Source organism: Gymnogyps californianus, chromosome 12, assembly GCF_018139145.2.
Source record: "Gymnogyps californianus isolate 813 chromosome 12, ASM1813914v2, whole genome shotgun sequence".
Lineage (NCBI taxonomy): Eukaryota > Metazoa > Chordata > Aves > Accipitriformes > Cathartidae > Gymnogyps > Gymnogyps californianus.
The window spans coordinates 23565714-23577286 of NC_059482.1; the positions used below are offsets into that span (position 1 = coordinate 23565714).

The following is an 11573-nucleotide window of genomic DNA, read 5'->3' on the forward strand; positions in this document are numbered from 1 at the left end:
TTTCTCTTCTGTCTCCATGTCTTGAAAAACTGTTGTTTTCCAAGGTATTTTTAAAATTATTTTTAATAATTACCCCCCTTATTTTTGTATTTTAATTAGGCTCCCTTCAAACGCAATCACAAGTCGTTTCATCCTAATCTAGAAAACCCGTCGGTGCCCCTCTTTACCCATAAACAGACAAACACATTGAAGGATGGAGCAGCATCTCATTCACCCAACAACTGAAGCTCAAGTTTCTATAACGGAGCTCCAGGAACCGATTTTGATGAAAGAAATATATATGGGTTTAACACTGAATAATTACACGCTTTCAGCTTCTTCCTAAAAATCTAGCTACTTCAGAGGAATTAACAGAGAATAATACTGTAGCGCTAGGTAATAAATCCCTAAATGTTTATCCCACGTGAAATCAGAGCGAACCACTAAACTAAGCGGAAAGATTTTTCTAAATACCATCTAGGCTGAAGTCACCGCCTACAACAGCTGACAAGAACTCGGCTATTTTCTACAACAGGAAAAAAATGTAAAATCGTACCTACTTGTATTAAGTAGCATTTGCAGGTACAACACATAATCACGTCTTTACATTCAGCTCTGTAATACTCGTAATAATCCCGACTGCCCTGAATTAATGGATACGGTTTTAAATAACGTGGACTGTCCCCAGGAGCTGGGGGCTCCCAGCTCCCGAGGAAGGCACAAGCCGGGGCTCCTGCTTGGCCGAGCGGCTGGGAGGGCACGGCCAGGGGCTGCAGTTGCTACGGGCAGGCGCGATGGAGATGGAGCCCATGTCGCCAGGAGACACTCGCCTGTCACCGGGTGCTGCGTCAGCGGCGAGCCCTGGGGTGAGCCGGTTTGCGAAAGCATCCCTCCAGAAAGCATCCCTCCCTCCCGAAAGCATCCCTCCCGAAAGCATCCCTCCCTCCCGAACGCACCCCGGCCGCCCGCCAGGCTGGGGAGCTCCACTCTGCCAAGAGAAGCTTGCTCGTCCACGGGTGTTTCAGCCTCTCCGGCTTGTGAACGCAGCTGAAACAACAACTGCGTTCACGCTCGTTTCTAACAAAGCCATAAAGGCAACAGGAGCCACTCACCCGGCACTGTCCTCCGCCGCCTCCTCCTTCTTCTCCTCCTCCTCTTCCTCCCCCTCCTCCTCCTTTTCCTCTTCCTCCTCCTCCTCCTCCTCGGCAGCGCTCAGGGAGCACAACCACAGCCTGCGAAGGAGAAACTCAGGTTAAATCCAAAAAGTATGTCTGAACCTCACAAGAGGAGCACTGCCACTCTCTGCAACCCCTTTGGCTGGCGATGCTCTCCCTCCATTCCACAGCCAACATCTTGCGGGGGGGACACTCGGGCACACCGGGCATACGCTGTTTCACAGCCCATTAGTGTCTGCGGCCCCAAGCAGGTGGGAGGAAGAATGGGAAAAAGTTTGGGAACGCAAAACCAGAGTCCTTGAGCCTTCAAATTCCCCTTGCAGCACAGGGAGAGGATGTGCTTAGGGGTCACTTGTTGCTGATTCTGACCGAAACCTCCCTGTTAATGAAATCCACCCTCCAGGACAGGACGTGCTTGCTGCCCGCGGCTTCTCAGGCTCCTGTACTAAGGGGAAAAAAATCTGAAAAATATTTTTATAACATGTCCAGTGTTTTCTGGCTCAGCAGAAGAGAGCTCTGCTGAGTGAACGTGACGCTGGGCATTGCTTGTGCTTAGCGCAGTCGAGCATCGCCCAAGCCAGAGGTGGGGACCGCTGTGCTCGCCCTCCCCTGCACGTGCGCTGGGTGCAGGGAGCGTTTTGGGGGGCTTCCAAACCCTTTGGGAGCATGCATGGACACCTCTCATCCCCCTGCCGCAATGCAGCCCACTCCCGGCTCTGAACACATTGCCCAGCCCTCAGGAGAAGCTCAGCAGGGGTTTCTTTTGGAAGATGCAGGATGAATTATATAGAGAAGACTACCATTTCCACATGTCATGACAGTTGGATGTGCAGCTGATGGGAACAAGGTCCAAACCCTCTTGCCTTAGGGCCAAAATCTACTTAAGGGAAGCCTAAGCAGAGCAACCTTCAGCTGTCCTCTGCAGGACAACACGAAGCATTGCATTCATGGCTCTGCCACTCAACACCAGAAGGAAAGGCCGTTTGCTCAAACACCTTTTGGGTCCTTCTGGTGCCCCCCTCTTTGGAAACGGGCACCTCAGCTGCCCGCTACCAGCTCCACCACCAGCGCTGGCAAGGAGGGATGCCCAGGGACGTGCTCGTCCCGTCCCATGGCCACCACGCTGGTGGCCGGAGAGCACGCAGAGCTGCCCATCAACAGCATCTCCCTTCTCCTACCTGTTTTCTTCTTCCTGAGGTTCCTCCTGTATGGGAGGAAGGGGATGAGCATCTGCCACCAGCTCAGCCTCGCGACCCCAGGCCATCATCTCGCACGTGGCTTCATTAATCCAGTCGTCATCAACCTCTTCCAGGACAAGGTTGGTCTCCTCGGGTTCCCCAAGGACAATATGAACTGAAACAGGAATGGGGAAAGGGAGGTGTGAAGTGACAGTAGCACATTTTCAAGGCGCCAGGGGTAGGGCCAGGGCAGATCCCACGTTTTAGCTGCTGGATGCAGAGGTGCTGCCGCGTGCCAGGACTGAAGCGCCTCTCAGCCTGCACAGACCTGTGCAGCCCCGGTCCCCCCGAGCTGTGCCGGATGGATGCCTTGGGCCCTTTTGCCAGAAGGAAGAAGAAAATTCACCATTTTGTGCCAAGCGCAGCCAAAGCCCTATGAAAACTACAACCCTTTGCATACAGATGCCTGTTGGCTTCCCTACGCACGTAGCAACCTCCACCAGCAGACAATTTGGCCCATCTCCAGGCCACGCTTTGGCTCTCCTTGCAAACAGAAGCAGCCGCGCAAAGAGCCCAAAGCCTTTCCCCTCGCGTACCCCGAGCAAAACGCTGCGCTAGCGCGGCCCCAGGGCCCTGGTTTTGCAGAGCGAGCCTCAACCCAGAGCCCACTTTGCAACGCCCCGAGCACCGCGCCACGTCCACTCTGAACGCTCCCCCGGGCACAGCGTAGGGAGCATCCCGCGTGCCCCACCACTGCCCGCCGTCACTGGGGGAAAAACCACGGCGGGTTACCGGGGAGGCTGTCGGACCAGCTGCAAAGCGAAGAGCACGGGTCTGACCCACGACCAGCCCTCCCCGTGTCCCAGGGGTGCCCATCCTACCACGTCAAGCACACACCGGAGAAACAGGAGGAGGAAGCACATCCGCATACTGTAAAACCAGTTTATTTTGAGGCCTGCCTGACAACAAAACTTACATGTCCACAGCGAAGCTAATAGGAAACGTGCAAATTCAACTACAGAAAGGCAGGAAACCCACCCACGGTCGGCTCTGTGCCGTATTTACCCACCCCACAGCGCCCATGCTGCCTTTAGCCCATTCCCTCTAGATCTCCGTTAATCACGGACAGCAATCCGTTTGGAAGCCAGCAATGGCTTTTAAAACACACCACAACTTTTGGACACTTTATATGAAAATGGCACAAATGCTAAAATTGTAGCCTGGTACGAGCAGGGTTCGTTATAAACACAGGGGATGGAGCGCAGGTTGGTTGCTCAGCTCATGATTCATTGTTACGGCTGCCTAGATTATCCTAAAGAGATGCAATGAGACAGTGGGAGACCTTATCGTGGCCTTTCAATATATCCAAGGGGCTCATACGGAAGATGGAGAAAGACTTTTTACCAAGGCCTGTAGTGACAGGACAAGGGGCAATGGTTTTAAACTGAAAGAAGGTAGATTTAGATTGGAGATAAGGAAGAACTGTTGTACGACGAGGGTGGGGAGGCACTGGAAGAGGTTGCCCAGAGAAGTCGTGGATGCCCCGTCATTGGAAGTGTTGAAGGCCAGGTTGGATGGGGCTTTGAGCAACCTGGTCTAGTGTCAAATGTCCCTGCCCATGGCAGGGGGGTTGGACCGGAGCATCTTCAAAGGTCCTTCCCAACCCAACCCCTTCTGCGATCCTAAGGTCTGTAACTAAAAAACTGGGGTGTAGGGGCTCTCACCCCATCCAGCCCAGCGTGCCTGCACTGGCTACGCCTGCCTGCACGCCTCTGGGCTGGAGACAGCCCCCGAGATCCCCTCCCTGCCAGGACGCTCCTGCCGCCGCGGTTAGTGCTGCACCCGAAGAGCTGTGAGCTTCAGGAGGGAGCAGCCATAGTTGGGGGTAAGGAAAGTTTCGAGTAAGTTCTCTTATAAGGAGAGCCCGGGCAAAGGCTTTTAACCATGAACTCCTACCTGCTCACCTAGAGATTAACCTCACCCACCTGCATTTGCTGCTGCAAACCAGAGCCCCTTCCACTTGCTGGGAGAAAACACTCAGTTAATGGAAGAAAAGCAGTAAGAAGCTGATGAGAGCTTAAAGAGCTTTATAACGTGATGCCTCGGAGGCAGAAGTCGACCAAAAGAAGCCTGTGGGCTTCAGCTGGAGGTCTCAGGGGTGAATATTCGGATGCTAAGGGGGGTTTGAGAGGGCCAGGAGGGCTGGGAGGCTGCAGCAAGAGGCTTTCTGCCTCCGAGGTGTCCTGAGTGATGCTTTTCTACCCTCCTATAAATTATAGCTGCCGTCTCATAGACATCATCCTGCAAAACCAATAGCTCCAGTTCCCGTAGCCAAGGGGGAGCCGGGATGGGACAGTCCTGGGACCGGAGACACGCAGCCAGCATCCCTGTGCCAGCCTCGGGTCCCCACCGCCCCGGCTGGGAAGGAGCTAGAGACCATTTGCAGATTCCTCTTTGTTTTTCCTCCCCAGCTGCGCTTTCTCCTTGAGTTGGTCTCGTTTGGTTGTGGGAAGGGCTGGCTCGCCACGGTCTTCGTTTTCCGTTTGTTTCAGAGGCGCTAAGCCCCTTTGCCCCCTGAAACAAAAGGAGAAGGAAAACATTAATGAGCGTGCTGGCAGTTTGGTGCCGGAGCAGATCTCTCGCTCGACCCAATGACTCCCTTCCTCGGGCAGATTAAGCGACCTTGAGATGCCTCAAGGCACCAAAGCGAGCTGTAACGCAAGCCAGCCGCGCACAAAGGGTGCGCCTGCCCTGCACATGCAGCAGCATCCCGCTGGCTTTGCCTCTTTTCAAGGTCCACAGCAGCGCTCAGGTCTCTAGTTTGTACAAACACGCAGAGAAATGCCTTCCTGCAGGATTTCCCGCTCCGAGATCCCGCCAAGTGGCTGCTGGCTCGGCAGCAGCAACCTCCCGGCGTGTCCCTGGAGGGATGCACAGTCTCTGTGTGCTGCGGCGGGTCCCTGTTCCCATCGGCGGCTCCCACGGCCCGACCACCCACTCCTTCCCGGGGACAGCGCTTGCAGGGGGCTGTGTGACAGCTCTCCTGCCTGGTTCATGCGTGGAGGCAGCCGTGGCTCCCGGCCGGGCTCCCCATTTTACTCAACATCCCGGAACGTGGCTGGTGTGGGGAGCCAAGCCTGGCTGCCTGCAGAGGCAGCACTTGTTCCCCTCCACAGGCAGGCAAGCTGTGGTGTGAACCCTGCAATGTTTTCGTACAACCGTGCGGACTCACATCTAACACATCTAATGCCAGGATTTTGTTTTCCCGAGGTACCTCCCTAGACATCTCACACCAGGCTTGGCAAACACCCTCCAGCTCAGCAGCAAACATGTCAAAGGGGGTGATGAAGGCAGCAGGTTTGAATTCCCTTGTAATTCTTTGATCAAATCCCACCAGCTTGGCAAACATCGTCCGGCACAGCTCGAGGACGGACCTTGATATCAGCGCTAACCTCAAAACCCGGGACCTGAGGATGTGGGATGCCGCACTCGGAGAGACTCCCACGGCCTAAGTTTTACCAAGCCCGCACCACAACTCCAGATCTGCTCCCGCTTCTCAAGCGGCAACAGCCTCTCCTGGCTTCCCCGGGGGATTGCAGGGGCTCCCCAGCTGGCACCCATGGCAGACCAGGGAATAAAAGCCGCCAGCAGCCCCTCTTCCCAATAACCTTTCTGACCTCGGCAAGCAAAACGGCACGGTGAGATGGAGCAACCACTTACTTTCTTCCACGGGACTCAAGGTTGCTGTGGCCACTGCCTGCCAGGAGGAAAAGGGAAACGTGAGACATTGCCCATTTTCAGTAAACCTAAATTTTTACCCTAAATGCCCCATTTTCAGTAAATGTGGCCGTTTTACCCTAAATAGCCCATGTGATCTCTCGGAGCATGTTGGATGGCTTGGCCGTGGGCACAAGCATCCCCACGCACGACGGTAAAGGGCAGGAGCACATCAGTGAGCTCGCCTGGGTGCAAGGGAAGGAAAGGAGAGCGTGTAAAGCTGCTGCTGCTGCTTCTCCTTCGAGCTGGACCGCACCTGGGTGAGATGCCAGGGCCCGGACACCACCCGATGCCACACAGAACGGCAAGGAAACGGTAAAGAAAGCACACACTATGGGCTCTCTCGCTGCTTAGAGGCCAAATCCTGGTTTTCATCAGCTAAGCAGGTCATGGGGATTTGTTTTCTTGAAGGAGCTGGGTGACAGCCCAAACCACAGCAGGTCCTGGCACTGATCTGGTGGCATCTGTGTGGCAGGGGACATCCTCTCTGCCAGGGACATGGCGTTCATGCACCCTTTGCCTATCCAGCAGACAGCATACCTGTGTGTCCTGCTTCTCCCTGGTCACCGGCTGCGGCATCACCTTCTCCAGCCCCTGGACCAACCAGGCAAACACCCTGGTGACCAGAAACCACTGTTAGACCTGGCTGCCGGAGCCTTTCCTCCCACAGCAGCCGTCCCTCTGGCCACGGTACCCGCACAGAAGTTGCCGCCGCAGTTACCTGCTGCCGTCCCCAGCCAGGGACCGAGGCATGAGGGTGGCCACCGGCTCTGGCTGCCCCTCGGCCGCTGCTGGCTCCGCTGCTACCGGGATACTCTGGGCGGCTGAAACGCTGCTTTTTGACTTTGCCCAGGTTTTAGTTCCTTTTGTGCCTGCTCAGGTTTATTCAGAAGGAGAAGGGGGATAGGCAACACAGCAGTCATCTTCTAAATTGTTGGGGAAGGGGAGCAGGCAAGGCAGGGTCACCTCCCACAGAGGGACAGGCTTGGGGGACCTCCCCAGCAGCCTCTCCCCTGGAGACCCAGCCTGGGACAAGGACACAGGCGGTTTGGGGACAGATGTGGTGCAGGGGCAGTGCCATGATGCCGGGACCCGGCGTGCCCACCCCTCTCGGCACAGTCGGTACCCCAGGGCATGGGGACGGAGGGCGGCCCCAGCGCTGGTGCCCACCCGCACCCGGGTTCTCGAAGGCGGAGCGTCCCCTCTGAAAGGGCCACCCAGGGAAGGGGGGATCGCTCACCTCCCGCCGCGGCTTCGCACTTCTGCTCCTTCGTCTCCAGCTGCAGAGGGACAGAGGGACGGATGGACGTGGCAAAGCACTGTCTGCGGCCCCACGCCACCCTGGGTGGGCACGTCCCCCACCCCAAGGGGACCCACGTGCACAGCCCCACACACCCTCCACTGTGGTTTTGGCCGCATTTCATTGACAAGGACCATTAAACCCAGACCCTGGCATTGCAGGCACCAGTGGGTCCCGAATGGAGGGTCCTCGCTGCGTGCAGCCAGGTTGGGGAGCGCTGGGATGGCAGCCTGAGGTCTCTCTTTCACTCTACTGAATTTCCCCTGGGGTTTTCCTCCCCAAGGTCCCAGCCGGGGCGTGCAGGAGGACAGGGATGGGGAGCCCGCTCCGCTGTCACCTCTGCCCGGCAGCCTCTTGGTCTCCCCCAGCCGAGCGGTGCTCACCTCCAGCTTTTTCAGCATCTCTGGCTGCGGCACCATCCTCTCGAAGCCCTGCACCAGCCAGCTGAGCACCCGTGCTCCTGCCCTGCAGGGAGAGCGCACCACGGTCGGGGAGCTCATCCTGCGCCCCTCCTGCCCTCCCGCATCCCTCTGCCAGCCTCCCCGGGGACCCACCACTCCTCCGTGCCAGTATCTGAGCCGGCCTCAGACTCGCAGCCATCCAGCTCGTCCTCCTCCGGATCGAAGGGGGTTATCTCTGCAAGGAGAGCGGTGCTGTGGGGATGGGGGAGAGCCGGGACCTGCACTGCTGGGAGCTCCTGGTCCCCCCATCAGCCGGCTCAAGGGGACAATAGCACCAGCATCACCAACCAGGGAGGTGGGATGTGGGATGCAGGAGTCCCAGAAAGGCCCCTGGGCTCCCGGCTCTCCTTACCCAGAGCATCCTCTTCCTCGTCCCTGAGGATCTGGACCTCCGTCTGAAAAGCCAAAGAGACCGTCACCCACCCAGCAGCCAAGGTGGGGCTCATCCCGCCGGGTGGGGGGGAAAACTGCCCTTTCCCCAGGGATGGATGAAGGCAGAAGCCCATGCAGGGCACGTTTAGTGCTCCCAGTTAGTGCTGGGAGAGTAGTAGGAAGGAAAAAAAAAAAAAGAAGAAGAAAAGGTAAAAAGAGCTAGAAGCCCAAATATGCCAGACCATTGCCTGGATCTGTCACTTACCTGATCGGGAACATCGATGCTTGTCTCGAAGCTCTTCCCGAGTGCCTGCAGCGTCCCTGGGGCTGGGACCGGCTGGGGAATCACCTTCTCCAGCCCCTGGGAGAGCCAGGAGAGCACACTGCTCCCCACACTGCCAGGGAAGGGGATGAGTCAGGCTGGAACCCCTCATCCCAGGCATCCAGCCCCCGACCGAAAGCAAAATCCCAAGCAAACTGTGTTGCACGCTGGAGGGTGCAAGAGCGATACCTCTCAAACACAGAGCCTGGGTCCTCGGGGATCACAAATCCCACCTTCTTTTCCATTTCTTCAATGGCAGCAGGAAAAAAAAAAAAAGAAAGCTCCCATCACCGCTCCGCCAGCCCCCAGCGTGCCGGGCAGGAGGGGGACCAGCCGGTAAAGGAATGCTGCCCCGCTGCCCGAGCCAGTGCATCCCCCCGCCGCAGGGACTTACCCTCGGTGCGTGCACGCTCAGCAGCATCCCCGGGGCCACCGGCCTTTCCCATTGGGACCTTCAGGGTAAAAGGCAGAAGGTGTCAGAGCGTGAGGCGCAGGGGACTGTGTCCCCCACTCAAAGGTGGCTACAAACCCCAGGGACTCCCCAACCTTCCTGCTGCCTCCCAGCAGCTCAGAGGGGGATGCATCCTGGCCCCCATCCCTCCCGGGGATGCTGCGGAGCACCCCTGGGTGCCGCAGTGCTGGGGCTGGATGCAGAGGCACTGGGTATCTCTCCATTGTGCTCGCGGGGTCCCTGGTAACCCCCAAACTGGCTCCCTGCTCACCTTAGCTGGCTCCGGGTCCCGCACCGGGGCCGGAGGGGTCTCTCCCGTCAGACGGGGTGCCGGGGGCTGGGGAACCACCCGCTCGATCCAGCCCAGCATCCCGCTGCCTGCGGGTAGCGAGGAGGGGTCTCCGGCCGGCGAGAGGCCAGCAGCAGCGGCGCACGCTCCCCAGGGAATACCAGGTGCACCGGCCGCTCACGCTGTCCCCAGGGCAGCCCAAAAAGGTCCTTGGCGTCCTTCCGTTTCTGCGTCCTGCTTGGGAAACGCAGCGCTGCAGCACAGCCAAACCAAACCCGGCTCAACCCCTGACCCCTCACCGTTATCGTGAGCAAACTACGCCCTCTATTTTAAGCTTACAGGCTCAGTTAAACTTCCTTTTTCTAAATGTAACCGCTTATTTAGGGGTTTTTTTTGCACAGCCCTCCATGGCTAGGGTTGCACAAGGAGAAGCGCTCGTGAAGCCGTAGCGGACAAATCACAGAAACTGTGATGCTTTGCTCAGGGTCCTCTACGCTCCCCCTCATTTTTCATTCAGGGGACTGAAACACAACCGTAATTTGAGCAGAATTTGTTTACGAGCAAGTTCACGTCCCAACACACGTATCAACTCGTTCCGCCCCTAGGAAAGGACTCCGCTCCATCACCTTTCAGCCACGGCCCAGGGCCACGGTGGCCGCTGGGGCAGGCACCTGCCTGGGGCTCTGGGCAGGGCAGCAAGGGCAGCCAGCGCTGACTTGCCGTGGCTGCCAAGATGTTGACAGGGTACGTAAAAATAAGACGTTGCAGAGCAGGGATTCAGTTGTTCAAGCTCTGTTTGCTCGGTCTTTTCGGGTCCCCCCCCACCCCTTCTCGGTGCAACTCCAGGCTGGGATGCAGCAGCAGCGAGCCAAGCGATGCTGCGCTTTCCCAATGCTTGGGTACAGGACAAGGGCTGGGGGCTCTCGTCCAGCTCAAACTGGGGATGTCTTCTGCTGCTGCCCCTCCAAAGAGCCCCGCTCTGCCCAAAATGCCCCTCCAAAGACACCCCACTCTGCTCAATGAGGGGCTCAGGAGCATCTCGGGCGGCCCCCACACTGCTGCTCGCACAAGACTCCCGCGAAAGGGCAAGAGAAAGCAGATCCCTGAGCTCCATCCAGCCCAGCCAGGAGACTGCACGGGAGTTTTGATCCCAGGTTAACACATGATCCCAGTCCCATATCGCAGCAGGTTACAGGCTGGAAGCCGCCCAGCCCCAGGCTCTTTGCGTTAACCCCTCACTCAGCTTTTGGGCATGCAGAACGCCTTCAGATCCCTTGAGGTGGTTCATCGGGGGCTGCCCAAAGCCTGGCATCTTAAATCTTAACGAGCTGAGGTTCCCAGGCGGGGTGACGTGCATCCTCAGCTCTTTGCTTGCCCCCACCTTGTGCAAGCCCGGGAGCCGGGTTTGGATGCGGCCGAAGCATCGCCCCACGCGGCACCTGCAGCCCCCGGCACACCACGGGCAGGGTCACCTCTCCCGGAGACCCCCGCGTCCCCAAAGCAGGACAGGGTGGCTGTAAAACACCTCCCAGGAGGCCTGATGACCAGAAACCAATTATGAAATTGCCTTTTACCTCCCACTGAGTAGAAGGGATTAAGGAGCTGCGAATGGCCCAGGAACAGCAAGGAAAACCCGGCGGTGCCGTGCGGCACAGCAGCATTTCCACCCGTGCTTCGGGACCTTCACAGGTCCCAAAGAAGCCCAGGGCCAACGTACACTGCTGAGCCCAGAGAAAGCCCCCCGAGGCTGGAGCGAGCCCCCCGTGACAGCCAAGGTCTCCTTCTCCCTTGATATATGCTTGTGCAGCTGTAAAAGCCTGGAGCTTAAGCCTGTCCTTGGCCCGGGAAGGAAAGCGGAGGGCCGGGGCCGCTCCTCCGGCACATTCAAACAAGAGAGAGACAGAAACATTTGTGCGTCCCCCAAAAACTAGCTGCTGGAAGAAATAGGAATAAGCAGCCAGGATTTGCCTGCGACGGCCCCCATCGCAATCCCCCCGTGTTGCAGGCACTGGCCAGTGCCAGCACCCATCACGCCAGCTCCGTGGGGCTTGTGCCAGCAGGCAAAGGGCCCCAGTCTCCGAGAGCAAGAAGCAGGGCGCAAACCCACCATTCCCACTTGGAGCAGGGAGCACCGTGGCCTTTCCCTCCCCTCCAGCATCAGATCAAACCCCTCTACATTACCCAGCTCCGTTGCCCTTGCAGCATCACTCCCCATGGACTTGCTCCATCGCTCCCCCGCCGTGGACCCGTGCCCCCACCATGGCCCATC

At 57.9% G+C, this 11573-nt stretch overlaps 1 protein-coding gene across 1 annotated transcript in view; it reads right to left on the reverse strand.

Annotated features, from left to right (window-relative positions):
- Nucleotides 1-9385, reverse strand: part of CNGB1 (cyclic nucleotide gated channel subunit beta 1) — a 30249-nt gene extending 20864 nt beyond the window's left edge. The window contains exons 1-14 of the mRNA XM_050904316.1: nucleotides 9287-9385; nucleotides 8967-9016; nucleotides 8754-8825; nucleotides 8508-8637; nucleotides 8223-8265; nucleotides 7964-8045; nucleotides 7793-7874; nucleotides 7350-7389; nucleotides 6831-6981; nucleotides 6650-6725; nucleotides 6053-6089; nucleotides 5624-5779; nucleotides 2333-2507; nucleotides 1092-1211 (exon numbers count right to left, since the gene is read on the reverse strand). Coding sequence (XP_050760273.1) covers nucleotides 1092-1211; nucleotides 2333-2507; nucleotides 5624-5779; nucleotides 6053-6089; nucleotides 6650-6725; nucleotides 6831-6981; nucleotides 7350-7389; nucleotides 7793-7874; nucleotides 7964-8045; nucleotides 8223-8265; nucleotides 8508-8637; nucleotides 8754-8825; nucleotides 8967-9016; nucleotides 9287-9385 — 1313 coding nt within the window. The remainder of the gene's footprint in view (nucleotides 1-1091; nucleotides 1212-2332; nucleotides 2508-5623; nucleotides 5780-6052; nucleotides 6090-6649; nucleotides 6726-6830; nucleotides 6982-7349; nucleotides 7390-7792; nucleotides 7875-7963; nucleotides 8046-8222; nucleotides 8266-8507; nucleotides 8638-8753; nucleotides 8826-8966; nucleotides 9017-9286) is intronic.
- Nucleotides 9386-11573: the final 2188 nt, after the last annotated feature.